This window comes from Crocodylus siamensis, chromosome 5, assembly GCF_052110815.1.
Source record: "Crocodylus siamensis isolate JL-2025a chromosome 5, ASM5211081v1, whole genome shotgun sequence".
Lineage (NCBI taxonomy): Eukaryota > Metazoa > Chordata > Crocodylia > Crocodylidae > Crocodylus > Crocodylus siamensis.
Genome location: NC_143399.1, coordinates 27865066 through 27882113, shown reverse-complemented (window position 1 = coordinate 27882113; position 17048 = coordinate 27865066). Strand labels below are relative to the sequence as shown.

The following is a 17048-nucleotide window of genomic DNA, read 5'->3' as shown; positions in this document are numbered from 1 at the left end:
AGTGTATATTTATATATAGTGTACTGATGTTAATTATGGTTCCTTCATTTTTAAATTGATTTTAAGAAAATGTTTTAAAGGGGAATTATATTGAGATGTCATCCAAGACTACTTTTCCACAAAGCTGGTGTTTTGTGAGGAGTGTGGTCTGTTAACATTCACTTTTCTTCTTCCTTAATATAACTTTGCAGCTGAAGCTGAAACCTCTTCATTTTTAAATATTATTTAAACCATCTAAAATAGGGGGAAAAGACAAAAAAGGCACAGCAATTTTTTTCTTTTAGTAAAGGTAAACTAATTGTGAATCAGGTTGAGCTGATGCCCAGATAAACTTCCATAAAGCTCATTTGACCCAGCACTTGTTGGAGCTGTAGTCTAATAGTACTCTATCCAGATTCCATCACTTTTGTTGGGTGTCCTTTGGTCTTTTCAGGATTCTTTTAAGTTTTCTGTAAAATCAGAATTTTAAAAATAATTCTTATGAATGAAGGGTAATTTCTCAATTTTACTTAGGCCAGATTTACATGGGAATAAAGGAATTGGACCCTAGCGCTTCGTCTAGTAGAGAGATCCCAAAGAAAACAATTCTTTAGAGCCTTTGAGGCTCAAATTAATTTATACTGGTATTTAAAATGGAAGGAGTAGAGCTTTAAGGTTTATTTTGGTCAGAGCTTGTCACAGGTTGGCCTGCCTTATGACCAACAAGGGAAATGGTTTGGGTAGATAAGGACAATGGTCTGTTGCAAAAGTGATAAGGTTAGTCTTTTGATTACAATGTTGAAAGTATCATTTTGTATAAGGCCCAAACATAGACCTGTTTCCACTTCCACTGAAGTTTTTGGATTGGCCAGTTCAGGAACCAAGGAGGGGTGGATGTTTCTGTCTTACCGTGTGCATCACCAGTGCATAGAAACTTGGGTTTGTAAACTTCTGCTTTGAAAGCATCTAGATAATGTGGTCTCGTCACTCCTAGTTACCTTATAACCAGGGATGTGGGTTTTCTGTTTGCCACTGGGAGGCTTCCATGTTATTTTAAAATTGTAAATATATCAATAAAACTTTGTGTTCAGTCTATCTCTGTATATAGTGATGATTCATTTTAACTGCAGACTTTGGGAGTTTTAAGCAGAGAATTTGTGATTGTTAAACAGATAAAACCAGGATCTTTGTATGACCGCTTTGAGCCAGATTGTCTGGCTTAAAATGCAGATGGGTGCTTAGTGGGATTTTTCAAGAGTACATCGGTGTTTAACTCCCATTAAAATAAGAGAGGTGATTTAATGGAATTTTTAAAATCTTGTAGGGTGCTAGCTGCATCTTGAAGCATTCAGGCATGTTTAAAAATATGGTCCTAACTTTCTAGGACAGAGGAATAAAGTGATAGGATTGGTAGTAATGAAAAATGACTAGGTTGATTTTATGTTTCTGTTCTGTTGACAGGACATTGTATGGATTAATGGATCCAGCAAAAGCCAAATTAACATGTAAGAAATTGTTTTTGTTTGTTCATTGCACTCTGCCTGGTTTGGCATCAATTGCTAAAGCTGGCATTGATTTTGATGGGAGAATAGGAGATTAGAAATGTATAGGATGATCTGAATGAAGTGCTGTTATCCAGTTCTCTGAATTTTCTGAGGTTTTTGGACCATCGCTCAATTTAGATGCCTAAATCCCATTTTAAGTGCCTTAATTGGGCAGAGAGAGGCAAAACTGTGTTCATTGGCTGTACTGCTGTAATAGGCTTACTTTAATCAGCACACGGGCATGGATCCTTCCTACCCTGTCTTGCTCTGTCACTTCTAGCTATCTTAGCAGGTTAGGCAAGGAATCAAAATGGTTACCAGGGACAGAGGGGTTTGTTCAAATATTAAAACTTATTCAGTTGATATTTCTCCCTTGTCCATCTCTCCCACTAATTTCAGGGCTTGGAAAAGACTCTAGTCCCTGCCCCTCTGTGTCTCATCTCCTTTCTTTCCTTTGGTAAATCTAGTGAGATAGTTTATGATGAAAATGGACTTAACTTTATTTATTGCCGAGTCACTCTATGCCTATGCTATTACTAAATATAACATCTTTAATTTAGAATAAGTTTCTTTTATGCTCATTCCTAACAAAATGATTGTATTAGTTTATCTGCACTGTGGTTCTTTTTTTTTTTTAAAATCTTTGCAGGGTGTCTTAATATAAAGTTTACACTAAAGATTGCTGCGCCTGGCTGCCTGTATTTAAAAACTTGTTACATTTATTGTGCTGTAAATATTGAGCTCCTCTATATTTGTGTATCTATAGCCCTCTATATTTGTGTATCTATAGCAAGTTGAAATGGGTTTGAGCCAACGAGTGACTCTTTTATGCCTGCTTGAATTATCTCGCTCTGTTAGATGCTATTGTTAATCTAAAATGTTCCTGCTATTTTAGGATATGCCTACGTAGGAGATATTACCAGCAGTTCTACTAAATACTTCACTGCTCAACCAGTTGCTCAGGTATTCTGGCTGTCTTTGTTGCTATGGGAGATTGGAAGACTATTACTGTGCCAGCACCATCGTCAGGTAACTTCTAGTTAGACAAAATTGGTTATATTTTTGCTTTAGAAAATGGACATATCATTAGCATAAAGATATTCAGGGATCCTGGTTTCCTCTGTTTAAAAAATCACAAATTCTCTGATTTAAAACCCCCCAAATCAATAATTAAAATGAAACGCTGCTATAGATGGGTATCAGTTGAGCACAATGTTTTACTGATATATTTACAATTTTAAAGGAATTTGGAAGCCTGCCAGTGCCTCAGTCACTATAATAAAATAAATTCTAAACACCTATAAATTTTGACATTTGATTTTGAGTTTTTTTATCATGGAAAATCAGATTAGCCCCCTGCCCCCTTCACTCACCAGGATGCAGGTCCAGGCCCCTTGCTCCCAATGCACAGCCCCCACCCCTTCCCAGACCTGGTGGTGCCCCTCACTCACCAGCTACAGACCTCTACCCACCTAGCCCTGCTGGAAGGGGCCCCCAGCTGCCTGGTCTATGGGGCTAGGGACCTGCAGACCCCTGACTCCTAAATCAGCATCCAAGCCTTGGCTGATGCCTGCTGGAGGCAGCAGCTGCTATGGCAGATCAGAGCAGCATGGCCCAAGCAGAGCCCCTTGAGGTGGGGTGGGGGGACAGCAGGGGGCAAGAAGGTGCAGGCTTCCCCCTACAAGCTTGGGCTCTCTGCCCTGCTGCCCTCCCACCCTCTCAGGGCCTTTGGAGCCCAGTGGGTGGTGCCCTGGTGTAGCAGGGCAGAGCGAGGCTGGGTGGGGAAGCTCATTGCCACCACTGGGAGCTCTGCCCTGCTACAATGAGGCACCTCTTGTCCATCCAACAGCAGCGACAGGAACAATTCCGTGCTGTCACCTCCGCTGTTGCTGGGGCAGGCATGGGGCCTGTTGGGGCGGGCAAGGTGCACTTTGCCATGGTGGCATGGCGCTTGCAGCGACAGGGAGCTTCCCTGCCCCACTCTGCTTTGCCATGCAGGGTCCCACCTGCTGGGCTTCAGAAGCCCTGGGGAGCAGGGGAGGCCTGCATCCGCCTCCACCCTGCACAGAGGTCTGGGGTGCATGTGCTCCCCATGCCTCCCCCAAAAGCGCATGCAGTAGCATAGAGCCAGCCCCATCCCCTGGATTAGCTGTCCATGGCTCCCTCCCGCTCCCCAAGGGGACCCTGCGGCCATGCATTCTGGCGCTGGGCCCCAAATCCTGCACAGTGCCCAGGCTGGGCAGCAGCCTCAGCCCTACCTAACTTACTCTCTCCCTCCCTATGGGAGCCTCAATCCCCCTTCCCCCTCTTCAACTCCCGCCAGACTTACCTGCAGGTGCTGCTCTCCAGGCTACCTGGTGGCCATGTACATGTGCGAGTGCGCACATGAATATGGTATCTCCTGCCTGACTGCCCTCCTTCTGCTCCCCCAGCCCCCTGCAGGCTGGAAATCTGCCAGCCTGCAGAGAGCTCTTTGCAATAGTGGAAAATCTGTGCGTTTCTCAGTTCAAATGGAAAAATCCATGTTTTTTCCATTTTTCTGTGGGAAACTGAAAACCTGGATCCCTGATGATATTTAATGGGCACTAGAGAGTGAGGCTGGTATTTCCTGTGTGGAATCGAATTGACTGCAGATAGAAACACTGGATAATGCAGTAGTATCTATTGCAATTTCTACTTGGGTAAGTGATTTTACAAAATGGTTACTACTAACAATTATTTTCCCATTTGTGAAAGAAATGTAGATGTTTACTTTTTCTAGGGTCTGTGCATATGTTACATGGATGTAGCACTTTTCTTTATTTATTCAGGTTCTTTCTCACCCTATCTTTTGATTTTAACTGTATTGAAAGAAAGGGTATTTTTGTGTACATTTGAGTCAGTGGAGAGTAAGATAAGATGTACAATCAAATATAATTTATAAAACTTTTTTATCTACAAATTTTGGTCATACATGATAAATGGAAATCTAAGTAAGCAAATCCAGTAACTTAGAATTTTTCCTGTTTTGTGGAAAGTTGATTTGTTCTAAGAAAAAGGTTTTAGAATGTTGTCAACGTTTTACTTTTCAGTAGAAACTGATACCTTGCATTTTGTTTAGAATGTACTTTTAAGCTCTTACTTGCAATGAAATTAAATTTAGAACTAAAAGTTCTAGATTATGATTGTCTTGCTTTAAGGGATTGTATGGTTTTTTTTAGTGTATTGAGTTATTAGTCTTGACTTGTTCCTTAATATTTTGAGTTTTAGATAGCAAAAATACTTCTCAATATACCTCAGAAAAAAAGATGTCTCCCTCAAGCTTAAACATGCAACAAGTGCTACGCTTGCCACTGCCTTCATCCAAAAGTACGCACGGCTTTTTCAGTGCCTTCTGCACAGAAGAGAATGTTGAACAGAGTGTATCCTATCTTAATGGGGTAAGCAGATTTTCAGATATTAAGAACAATAGTCGATCACCTGTAGAATGAGTGTGAATGTTCTCTGGAATGGAAGAACTTAGTCTCATGAAGTAGGCATTTTGCCTGTAACTTCTCAAAACCAAAATGATGGCATCTTCCCTACAGAAATGAATGTCCTTTGATATCCTAATACAGTATTTTTAAGTCAGAAAAAGAAATCACTTTCATATCTCTCTCTGTCTCTCTCTGTTACATCAGGAGTTGACAACACTGGGTTTCCCTTCACTTTATGCAGAGTCCAAAGGTAAAGAATTAAACTTAATATCTATCTTAAATTCTATGAATGACCTACTTGTACTTCAACGCAAGAACCTCCGAGCTCAGGAAGAGGTGGAAATGCAGCACTTGAAATTGGGTAGTGATATGGATCATCTGCAGAACTGCTATGCCAAGCTAAAGGTAGAAAATTCATTCTTTCATAACTTACATCATAATGTAATGCACTCATTTAACAATGCTAAATTCTCAGTTGTTGTAATTTGCTTGTATGTTAAAAACTCTAATTATCCTGTATGTTATTTCTCTGGTGTCATTTTTTTCGTAATTGAGTGAAAGCTCATTAAACTTAATGAAAATGAGTTAATGGGAAGGAGAAATAAAGTCTGAATCCTTATTTCGCTAATGATACTACTTATGAATGGTTTCTGACCACCTGTACAAGAGGAAGATTAATTGGATTAGATGGTTATAATGCATGGTGAATGTGAAAATCTTGGGAGGTGTTTGCACTTTATCCTTTACTAGTATATTGGGAGAGATGTTAGGTTTTCCTTGCTAGAAAATGAATTACTTCATAGAGTAATTAGTACTTCATATAGTAATATTGGCACAAGTAGTAGCAGGCTTATCCACACTGCTTTTCAAATGTTAGCTAGATTTCCAAGACTGGAATATAGTTCATTCCCTGTATTGTTCCCTGGACACCTTATTACCGAGTTTTTACACCCGGTCTATTCAGAGCAGTCACAATGCATTTTTGACTACTAGCTTGAATTTTGACCAAGTTGGTTGTAAAGGCTCTGTAACCTTGTGTTCTTTTAGGTTAAACTATAAACAATGGTCCATTATTGTTAGTGGCAAGAACTGCATGGAAAAATTTATATTTGAAAGTACATAGCAAATTTTGAATTGTAGGTCAGCTGTGAGACAAATTTTCTTTTCCAGAATTATATCCTACCAAAGCAAATGTGATTTTAGTGGATAACTGAGCACCAGTTTTGCTTTTTGAGAAGATTGGCTATCACTGTTGTTTTTCCCTAGTATTTGTACTGTAGTAATGCATAGAAGTCTCAATTTTTCTAGAAAAATAACATCTTGATTCACTGTACACAACAATCCCAGTCCCGAGGAGTTTAATTTGCATGGAAACAAAACTGTCCTGCAACATTTAAATTCCCTTTTGTGATAGTGCACCTGTTTTTGGAAAAATGTAATTTCTGAAATGTTAGTTGCCTGCACCCTCGGGCAAATTACTCTACCTTGCATGCATCTGGGACATTTTGCCTTCCTCATTGTTCTTGTGTTGATGCAATGCTCATCTGGCCCTCAGGCCATAACTTTTTTTCACAGTATTACTTTCAGTTGTGATAGAAGAGTCCTTTTTACAGCTCTTGCATTGTATAAGATGCTACCTGTATTCAGTTATGGAATACTTAGACATTCCTAAATTAGTGATTTTACAAGCAGGGTGTCATGAGACCCTATTATGGCACTGCTGGGGGCAAACATCTAAACATACTATACAAGATAAACCCAGAGATTTCAAATAGGAATCCAAAGTATCAAAATGCATCTTGACCTGTTGTGGACTTGCCTCGAGTAGTTTGATACATCTTGGCCACATGATTTATTGCAGAACTGAAGCTGCAGTATTTTGCTCTGGAATCTAACTTAAAAAAAAAAAAAGCAGGAGGCGTATTTCTAGCCTTTTTTTAGTTGTGACCAAAACCTTCAGAATGTCAATTGACGGTCATTAGTTAGTGCAATCTGCTACAGTAACTACAGTGATACCTATCTGAAGCTATACTGAAACAGTATCTGTAAACTGCTCCATTCAGTCCTGAGATTACTGTTCAACTCTCATTGATCCTTTTTTCAAAAGCAGCCCGCTAATGCATCCATCTCTGAGCCCCAAATCGACAAAAGAGCTGGAGTCCAAAGCATCTAGCTCCATCCCTGACTTCTGTACATATTATATCATATTGAGTATTTAAAAATCTAAAGGCAGCAAAATATTAAGTACATTCCATATCAAACTAAAAGTAGTAATATGGTACTGATTTAAGTTTTCTGTATATGTTCAGTAAAATCTCCATGAAATGAATTTACTGGAGTACTCCAGTGTAGCAGACTGCCAGATGTATAACAGACCCTGTAAATGTAATTTCAGAAATTAGGCAGAAGATAGGGTGGAGATGCACTTTATAGACTAACTGAATCAGAGATGACTAAGCTTTTGTGAGCAACGATCACTTCAGCTGCCACTATCTGAGTAGCATTTGTGTAGTGGTGGATGAAGTGATCCGTGGATTGTCAAAGCTTATGGATCTCTGATTCTGATAGTCTGTAAGGCCCATCTCTGTCCTGCCTTCTGCCTGATAGCAGGCTAACATGGCTAAATACTTCTCTTTATTCAGAAATTAGGTTCCACTTGACATGGATTATGCAAGTGGGCTCTGCCAACATACTGGATTTCTGATGGTTCAACAAGAACAAACTTGTCTGAAATTAATTTTTTGGGTTTTTTTTCTTTTGTAAATTTGAATTAAGATTGTATTATAAATATTTTCTTTAGGAGCAACTAGAAGCCTCTAAAAGGGAGATAGTTGGACTTCAGGAAAGAGACAGACAGCTTCAGTGCAAAAACAGAAATCTACACCAATTACTTAAAAATGAAAAGGATGAGGTGAGTTAGCCTGTACGTCTCATAAACCATTGATTGATCAAACTTACATGCAGTGTTGCAGTTGAGCTTTTTCTAATACTGTGTCCATGTGAGATGACAAATGGTTGGACTCAGATTACTTTCAAGTCACTTTTAGTAAACATCAGGGTCCTACAGCCTGCCCAGTGTAATAGCATTTTTGCCCATAATAAAGCAAATAAGTGTTTATCATGTGGATGTAGAAAACGGGGGCAGGGAGCATGGGGGGACAATTATTCAGAACATGGAACAGATCCTTGGAAATCTGGGTGGGGGAATGAGTGAAATCCACACTGAAGTTTTCAACAGACAAGACTTTGCCTAAATTACCCACTTCAGGCTTGGAATTCCTTATCTTTAGTTTCATTGCAGTGTTTTCGTTTAATTATTTTTTAAAAATTTTCTCTAGTTTTTTGTCACAATAGTGAGCATATGTACTTAGCATGTTAATGTTCAGCTAAGTATATTGGACATGCTATAGTTGTAAATTCTTAACAGTTAAGCTGGTTTGTTGGCTGGCCCCAAGACCCACCAGACTGGTTAGAGTGGGCAGAGCCAGCTGCCAGTTCACTGATCCTGTGGCAGCACTGGAGCATGTTAGGACTTGGATGAGCCCTGGCACAGTCCCCATGCTTCTGCTGATCAACTAATCAGCAGCTGGTGGTGGCTGCACTGGGTGGGGCCTGTTTGAGCCCCACTGTGGTCCATTCAGCCAACATGTTCATTTTAACATGCCATTGAAACCAGCCACAATATTATCACCTGAAGAATTTGTAATAATTTTGTGGCCAGATTTTGGTTTTTGGTTTGCAATTAATTGAATGCATGGCCCGGTTACATTTTAAGATGTGACTAACTGGTTAATTGCATCTTACGTATAACATCTGCCAGGGCTGTAGTTGTTTTTCTGCAATATCCTAGTTCTCTGAAGTACTTAATGTTACAAGATGCATGCTCTTCTCTCCCTAACTATTCCTTTTTTCATTTTCTTTCACAATTAGTAATCTCAACCAGTTTATAGTTTTACAGAACAATATTGATTTTTGTTTTTAATTTTAAAGGAAAGATTTTTTTTTGTATAATTTGAAGAGCTTTATGTTTTGGGGGGCATTTTAGGTGCAGAAATTGCAGAATATTATTGCAAGTCGGGCTACTCAGTACAATCATGATATGAAAAGAAAAGAAAGAGAATACAACAAACTAAAAGAACGATTGCATCAACTAGTTATGAACAAAAAGGATAAAAAGATAGGTAAGTAAATATATCACTACTGTACACAGCTTAGATAATAAAGCTCTAAAGTTGTAAATAAAGTTGTAAATATGTGCTTTGTTTACCACCTTAGTTCTCAGCAATGGTACCCCCTTACCTAGGGTGCTGTTTGATTTCCAGAACAGTATCATAAAGAGAGCACTGCACAAAATGTGTAGTTTTCAAATTCTTGTTTGTAGAGTAGGTGAAAACCTTGGTGTTGTTATGTTTTACACATCTTTAAAAATAGTTTTTTAGTGTTTACTTTCTTATAAACAGAAGCCAAAGAAAACTAGTTAGTACTTCAGTAAGAATCTTGATAACTTTCTCAATTCTAAATAAGACTGATCCCTTCTACCCTATAATTTCTCACTACTGTTGCTAGCAGTTCAGGTCTTAAGACATATACTTGATAATATAGTAAAACCTCAAGGCCAGGGGTCTAGACCTGTGGAACCTATGACACGTGGAGCTGTAGCTTAGATGGCATTTGGCACCGTGGGACTCTCCCCACACTTCACTGAAGTCAGTTGCCTTGGGCTCCAGTAGAAGGGCAGGTGTCCCTGCATTGCACCACAGTCAAACTGGGGCTCTGGCACAGGGTTGCTCTCCCTGCCCTGTGCTGCAGTCAGTTGCCTAGGGCTCAAGCGACGGGGAGCTCTGCCTGTGCTATGCCTCATTTGGGCAGTTCAGGCTTGGGCTCTTATTTTGGGCTGGGGGGTGGTCCTCTTGCAGTACCAAAGTGCAGCTGAGTGGTAAGGAGAAGCAGCAGCTAGGTCTTAATGCCCACCCACCAGACTCTGACACAAGCTGGGTCATTCTACTACCCGTCTTCCTGCCCTCCCCTCAAGCTGGAAAATGTTGCTAACCCCTCCTCTATGTATCACCATTGAGGCCCTATATTGTGTTCACCACCTATGACCACGGTTAGCTGGCACTTCTTAAAATGTTGGTAAATTCCTGGAGCCCAGTCTAATTCTAGGGAAAGAGGGCATATTTAAGAGGAATTATAACATCTGTGTAGAGACAGATTGTGAGGACTGGGGAAGAGTTTTATGTTTTACTGTCACATCTTTCAGCTGCTCTACCATTTCTTAAAGATATTAAGCATGTTCTACTTTCTACTGTATGTGGATGTTTCTCTTAAAACACACCGCTTCTGCTGTATGCACAGCATAATTTATTTTGTGTTTAGGTTTGCATTATTAGTCTTGCCCTTCAGTACAGTATTGTTACTTGGAGTGGGCATTTAAGAGTGAAGATAAAGGAGCAATTAAGGGTGTCTACATATGAGTGCAGAGGCTTCTTCACGCTGGAATTCCAGCACATCAAAGCAGAATCCAATAATTGAGTCTGCTGGAGCATGGCAATTACTGTGCTCCAGCAGCCTCCTGCATCTTGTGTATTAGCACCCTGTGCTTAAAAATGGCAGCAGTGGCACTTGAACTCAAGTTCATTGAACAAACTTTAGTTGAAGCACCCTTGCTGTCGTTTTTAAGCACAGGGGCACTCTAGCTCTCCCCCCCATCTAAAATGCCCTAAGTAAGAGAATAGCTGCAAAAAGTGTATTCTCGGCTCAGGTTTTTTAACTCTTGTTAGCAGTGCAAGATCAATGCCAGGTTTCCCCAGCTAACTCAACCCAAGTTACAGACAACTTGTTTGCAGTGTATACATACCCTAAAATCATGTGGAAAATGAATATAATCTTAGAAATCATCTTTATAGCCAAGGTGACTATCTATTAGATGGATAATTTAACATCTCAAATGATTACAATAGAAAAGCATTGGAGAAGAGGTAGACATTGTCTTTCACCCTAATTTTGTTCGGTGGTATTTTTATTTGGGTTTGAATTGACAACATTTTAAGTGTGACATGTCTGTGGCAAACTGTTGCATAACAATCTGCATATTTGGAATTAATTTTGAAAACTTAAAACTCTTGTGAAAGATAGTTACTGCTCACATACCAGGAAACACTTCAAAGCTCAAACATGGATGATTTGTTCAGTTGCTGAATACAAGTATTCAGCAACTGACAGTATATAAAGCTTTGAGGAATATCTTTATTTTAATTTCTATGGCTCATTGTGTTAGTGCCTGCAGAGCCCTAGTTATGCACGAGGGTCCTATTGTGCTAGGCACAGGGAAAAGAACAAAAAGGCAGTCCCATCCCAAAGACCTTACACTCTAACAAGAGAGTGTTAATACCAGAGACACCATGTGAATATGGACAGATGGGGGAACAAAAGGTAACAGTTATACTTCTGATCAGCATGATAGTCAGTGTTCATGGCACACTAACTGCCTGACTATTGTTGATCTGCATAGGTACTGTAGAGCATTTCCTTGAGGAAGGATTAAAAGAAGGAAAGTTAGAGGGGTTTACAGATATGTACAGGGAATTCTTTCCAGGCAGTGATAGGAGTTGACAGCTTGGTGGTAAGTAAGACATGCTAGATAAAGGCTAGGACAGACCATGAAGAAAAGTGTTTGTCGCATAGGAGGCGGAGCAAATGGACAATTGTGAAGAGAAAGGTGATGTAATTGAAGTAATAAACCAGAAAAAATTACATATTTGATGTCAATGTCTCTCACTTCATGTGTTGCCTGCTTTCTTAGACTGTGTATTATTCAGGGTGGGAACAGCTCTCTATTCATACAGTACTAATCACTACTACAGTATCATTAAAAATAACAAGCTGTTTTATATCTAGTCATGGCTTTCTATTCCTGCCCAGGGAAGTGTTCTCTGCCATGCAGTGTTTTGAGTGTATATAAGCAAGATGAGATGAGGTATATTAAACGTGATGCTTTACTCCAAGCTGTCAGAATTTCCCATGGGCTTTTATCATCTCTTAATTTTATTTGCAGGGACTTTTGGTCTCCAGTGGGTGCAAAGACTGATTTAATTTTTTTTTTTTTTTTAATGTTCAGTGTTGGGAGGTCTGTTGACACTATCTACATATTAAGGCAAATATGCAAAGGTAAGATTTATTGTTTAGATATACACCTTTATTTCACAGTCTGAACTATCTTTCTTACCCTTCTTATTTTTTTAGCTATGGAAGTTCTAAATTATGTAGGTCGAGTTGATGGGAAGAGAGGTGGTTGGAGAACTGATAAAACAGAAGCCAGGTAAGTTGATAGCTATATAACAATGTTCATTAATTGAAGGAATGTGTCATAGTTCATTATTATAAGGCTTCTACTTTCAGGAATGAAGAAGAAATGTATAAAGCTCTGTTAAGGGATTACGAGCAATGCCAAAAACAGCTTCTAGTAGAAAATGCTGAGCTGAGGAAAGTTCTTCAACAAATGAAGAAAGAAATGATTTCACTCCTCCCGCCACAGAAACAGAAACCTAGAGAAAGATCTGAAGATGGTATTGGACCAGTAAGTGTTTATCAGTTTTAAAAAGTACTAAGCTAGTACTGTGCCACAGTTACTGGGTCATACAAAATCTCTAACTCCAGCTTCTCGAGTCTGGTGACCTGCACTAGTTGGTATGCCCCAGGCAGTGCGTAGAGTTCAAATAGGCCAAAGCAGAATGTCGAACTCCTGTCTTTGGATGTTTTAGTTGATATTTGGGTAGGTAAAGTCAATCAGGTCATTTCTATATTTGAAAGCTAATTTAAGGTAGGGTGGGAATTTAAAGGACATGAGCTAGTCCCAAATAATTTTGGTTTTTGACGAGTGCTTAGATGCTGAGTTCATTGTCCCAATATGAAGGTTATCCTCTTATGGTTTTTAAGTTAGAAAATGTAATTTCCAGTGAATGTTAAGGATAACATGGTTATTGATCGTGACCATTCTGTGGTGTATTAGTTAAATCAGGGGTGTCAAAGATAGTTGGCCTGTGGAGCTACATCATCCACATCCTGATGCTGACCTTGGGTCTTGAGTTGACCTGCACATGTTGTGTGCTGAATTGGCCACATGTACAGGGCCTGGGACACATGCTGCACATGGCATTCTACACAACAGCCATGTAGGGCCTGCCTGGGACTTCTTCCCCAACACTGCTGCATGCTGGCTTCAGCATCTGCTCTGGTTGGTCTGGGACATGAGCCTCAGGCAGCACCTGCAGTCTGAGACTGGCCAAAGCATTGATCTGACATGCAGGAGTGGGGTGCCCACAGTACGTGTCCTGGACCTGTTGAAGCAGGTACCACCAGCACTGGATCCAGGATGGGGTGGGGAAAGGGGAGGGAGTAAGTCCACTAGCCTGATATAACCCACAGGACTAACCCTGTGCTGTTCAGATGTGTTTGATGCCCCTGGGTCAAATGAATCAGTGTTTCTGTTTGAAAGATCTATAGATAATTTCAGGGAAAATAATGCTTCTAAACACCATAGTTTTTTCTCCAGTTCTGCCAGCAATCCCTGTTCTTGTACTAAGAGCTTGTATATGAAAATGGTATCAATGTTGCCTAGCATGAACCTAATGTGTACTTGTTGATTTCCCCCATCAGAAGTCACAGCTTCATTTGATATCAATATGAATTGCAAAATAAGCTACAATAGCTAACTTAATCCTCTCTAAGTAGCAGAAATAAACAAGGAATGAAAAACAAAATTATTCGCAACCCTATTTTTGAGTCATCAGTAGTTCCAAGATCATACTGGATGAGTAATTTTGCATTGGAATTTGCATGTTTTTATTGACACAGAACAAGCTAGTGCAGAAACTGCATTGTGCTATAGAAAATAGGTATATGCTTCTTCATTGTAGCGTATGTGAACCTGGCTTAGCAGAGGACCTGGCTACTTTAGCATCTAGCATTCTAATACTGCCCTGAACACACATTGTTCATAGCTGAAAATAAATAAAGATAAGTGTATGATATAGAATAATATAAAGAATAGTTCAATGCCAGAAACCAGCCAGAAATGTACATTGCATCATACATTTATGCTTTGAATGTTATATTATACATTAATCTTTACATATTTATTTTCAGCTGTGGGCAATTCAGTGGTGTTCAGGGCAGTACAAACACGCTAGATGCTGTAACTGTATTGTAACGCGTCTGTAACCAATACATAATACAAATGTAAATAAACAAATATTTATATGCTCACTTGATTTGTGGGAAGGCAACGGAGGAATTGTGGTGAAGAGATAGGGATAAATAAAGAAGAGCAATTGGCATCCGAACTTTGGAAAAGGGGGAGATTAGGGCTTGGGAAGCATCTTTGGGATTGATCATATGGTTGCTGTCGTGAGTGATAAGTAAGGAAGCAAGAGTGCAGGTGGAATTTCCAAGTTTTTGGCTGTTATTTGGGGAGTTTACTGTTGTTTTTTATCTGTAGGCTGTTTGTCATTTATTGTAAGCCACTGACTTTCTGAATATGGCAGGATAAAAATCATTATTATCAATAATAATATTTTTCCTTGACATGAAAAAGTGGTGGTTAACTCTTCCCAGGGCAGGAAAAGAAAGCTATGCTTAAATATAAACCAGGTTGCTATTTTTAACTATATTGTGGTAGTGATTAGAAGCCTAAATCCTGATTAATACTGTACAACTAAGCTAGGGATAGATATTCAAAAAGCCAGAGCCCGAATTGATTCAATCTTTGCAGGTTAGTCTAACTGATTTACAAGTGCACAGACATTCATGTTTAATTCTAGAAATGCAGGCACATGCCTGCAGTGGTTCAAGCTAGAAGCTGGGTGTGCTAGAGCAGCCCTCCCTTCTGTTTGCAGCAGCCACAAGGATGGAGGGAAGCTGACCGGGGCGGGTGGCCAGGGCCCCAGCAGGAACTAAGTATGATTGTGGAGGGGTTTAAACCCCCCACTCTGGCTTGGAAGCTAGCCCCCACCTGTGCAGCTGGGCCGGACTGGGACTCCATGACAGCCCTGCCTGGTTTGGGCATGGGGAGTCATGCAGTCTCTGTGGCTCCAGCCCCAGCTGCAGGGAAGGACCCAAACCCAGTGACTTAGCCCATGCTGGCCCCTCTGTCCTCAGCACTACTTGCCAGCTGGCTAGGCTCAGTCCTGCAGCCCCAGCCGCTGGCAAGGCAGGTGGATGGCAGAGGCCAGGCCTGCCAGTTCTGGCCGTGCTCCTTCCCCTGTTGCTGGATTGGGGTGTGGGAATGGGCAACAGGGGCTGCAGTCCCCCAGTAGGAGTTGTGGGGAATAAAACCCCTCTCTGCTCTGTTTGCCTCAGAGTGCCATGCTTCTGGCCATGCCCCTGCCCTTGCCCCTGTTCTGGCTAGGGAGCAGAAGGGAGGGGCCAGCCCAGCTCTGGAGCAGAAAGCCCAGCCCAGCCCAGCCCAGGGCTGCAAAGCATGCTGGGATGCTGGGGGACTCTGATTTAACTTGAACCAGGAAGGGGTCTGGGACAGATATCGCATAAACCGGTTTGACCCAAATCAGTTAAATCAGGTACTATGTTCAACTAGGTTCATCTTAAACCAGTTTTAGCTCTTTTAAAACTGGTTTATGTGCACTGAACTTCTATTCTATTACAGGTTTAAACCAGTTTCTGATCACGTAAACCAGTTTATGTTTAACTTCAGTCCCTAGCCCTAGAGAGATGTTCCCACCTTGAATAAAAAGCAATCTAAGGAAGCAAGCAATGTGTGAAGTGTGAGAAGTTGATATCAATTGCATACAGTTTTTACGTGTGTTTTTTCTCTTCTGGCATTTGTTTTACATTCTGTACATATAAAGGGCTTAATCTGTCTGTGCATCTGTCTGCCCGTAATGCTTTTAGCCAACTGTGCATGCACTGCTGAGAGAGCAGGCAGCGATTGGCTGCGTGGGCCCAAGTTTGAGCCTCTGTCAGGATCTTTGTGATGGCAGCAAATGCCCTGGGTGCCTGAGCAGTGGGGCTTCCCCATGCCTCCTTGCCTGAAGGCAAAGGGGGGGTCACAGTGGCAGTGCCTCCCTGCCACCTGTCCCTGGCGCCCCACAAACAGCCAGCAGGGAGGGCAAGGCAGCAGGCAGGGAGGGAAGGAGGGAAAGGAGTGGGGTGGGGGGAGGCAAAGGGGCGGTCATGGTGGTGGCAGTTGTTGGGGCCGGGTGACAGGGAGGGAAGGAAGGGAGCAGGCAGGGGAACCCCGACAACAGCTGGGAGGAAGGCTGCATGGGCCAGGGCAGGTGCAGGGTAGGGGGAGGTGAGGGGGCTGGGGGGTCATGGTGGTGGCTGTTTTTGGGACCAGGCAGCAGTGAAGGAAGAAAGGGAGGGAAGCGGGGAGGGAGCAACAGCTGGCAGGGAGGGGGAGGCAGCGGGAGGGGGAGGCAGCAGGAGGCAGAGGGGACAGGAGGCGGGGGTGAGCCCCACTGTGAGGTGTAAGCATGTGGGGGGAGGGAGGGAGTCCCCGTGCCGAAGGCTGGAGGAGGCAGAGGTGGTGGAGGGAGTCTTCACATGGCTGCCTAATCAGGTAGGCAGGGCATGTAAACACTCCCTGAAATCTGTCATTCTTGATGGGCAATTAGATTCATAGACACCAGGGCTAAAAGGGACCTCGGAAGATCATCAAGTCCAGCCCCCTGCCCCAGGGGCAAGAAGTCAGCAGGGATCATAGGATCCCAGCAAGATGAACATCCAAATGTCTCTTGAAGGCGTTCAAATTGGGTGCTCGAACCACATCTGGCAGCAGTCTATTCCAAACCTTTGGGGCTCGGACAGTAAAGAAGTTCTTCCTTATGTCCAGCCTGAAACAGTCATGGTTGAATTTGTGACCATTTCACTTTGTCATCCCCTGGAGCGCTCTGGTGAACAGACATTCCCCCAGCATAGCACGGCGGAGCCTGTAAGCATGCTGCAGGTTTTTCCTCCCAAGGTGGAGAACCTTGCATTTTTCGGTGTTAAACACCATCAGGTTCTCATCCGCCCATTTTCTGAGCCTGTCAAGGTCTGCCTAGATCACCCTCCT

General features: G+C 41.7%; 1 protein-coding gene across 12 annotated transcripts in view; it reads left to right on the top strand.

The window, feature by feature from the left end:
* SSX2IP (SSX family member 2 interacting protein) overlaps positions 1-17048 on the top strand; it is a 41689-nt gene that overhangs the window by 6607 nt on the left and 18034 nt on the right. For 5 of the 12 annotated variants that reach the window (XM_090048669.1, XM_090048671.1, XM_090048667.1 and 2 more), the window contains exons 2-9: positions 1441-1484; positions 2419-2552; positions 4767-4942; positions 5183-5383; positions 7779-7889; positions 9024-9159; positions 12221-12296; positions 12377-12554. In XM_090048669.1, coding sequence (XP_089904795.1) covers positions 2510-2552; positions 4767-4942; positions 5183-5383; positions 7779-7889; positions 9024-9159; positions 12221-12296; positions 12377-12554 — 921 coding nt within the window. In that variant the 5' untranslated portion in view covers positions 1441-1484; positions 2419-2509. Of the gene's footprint in view, positions 1-1440; positions 1485-2418; positions 2553-4112; positions 4205-4766; positions 4943-5182; positions 5384-7778; positions 7890-9023; positions 9160-12220; positions 12297-12376; positions 12555-17048 lie in introns of all 12 variants that reach the window. The other 7 variants (XM_090048679.1, XM_090048678.1, XM_090048672.1 and 4 more) reach the window with 5 other exon arrangements.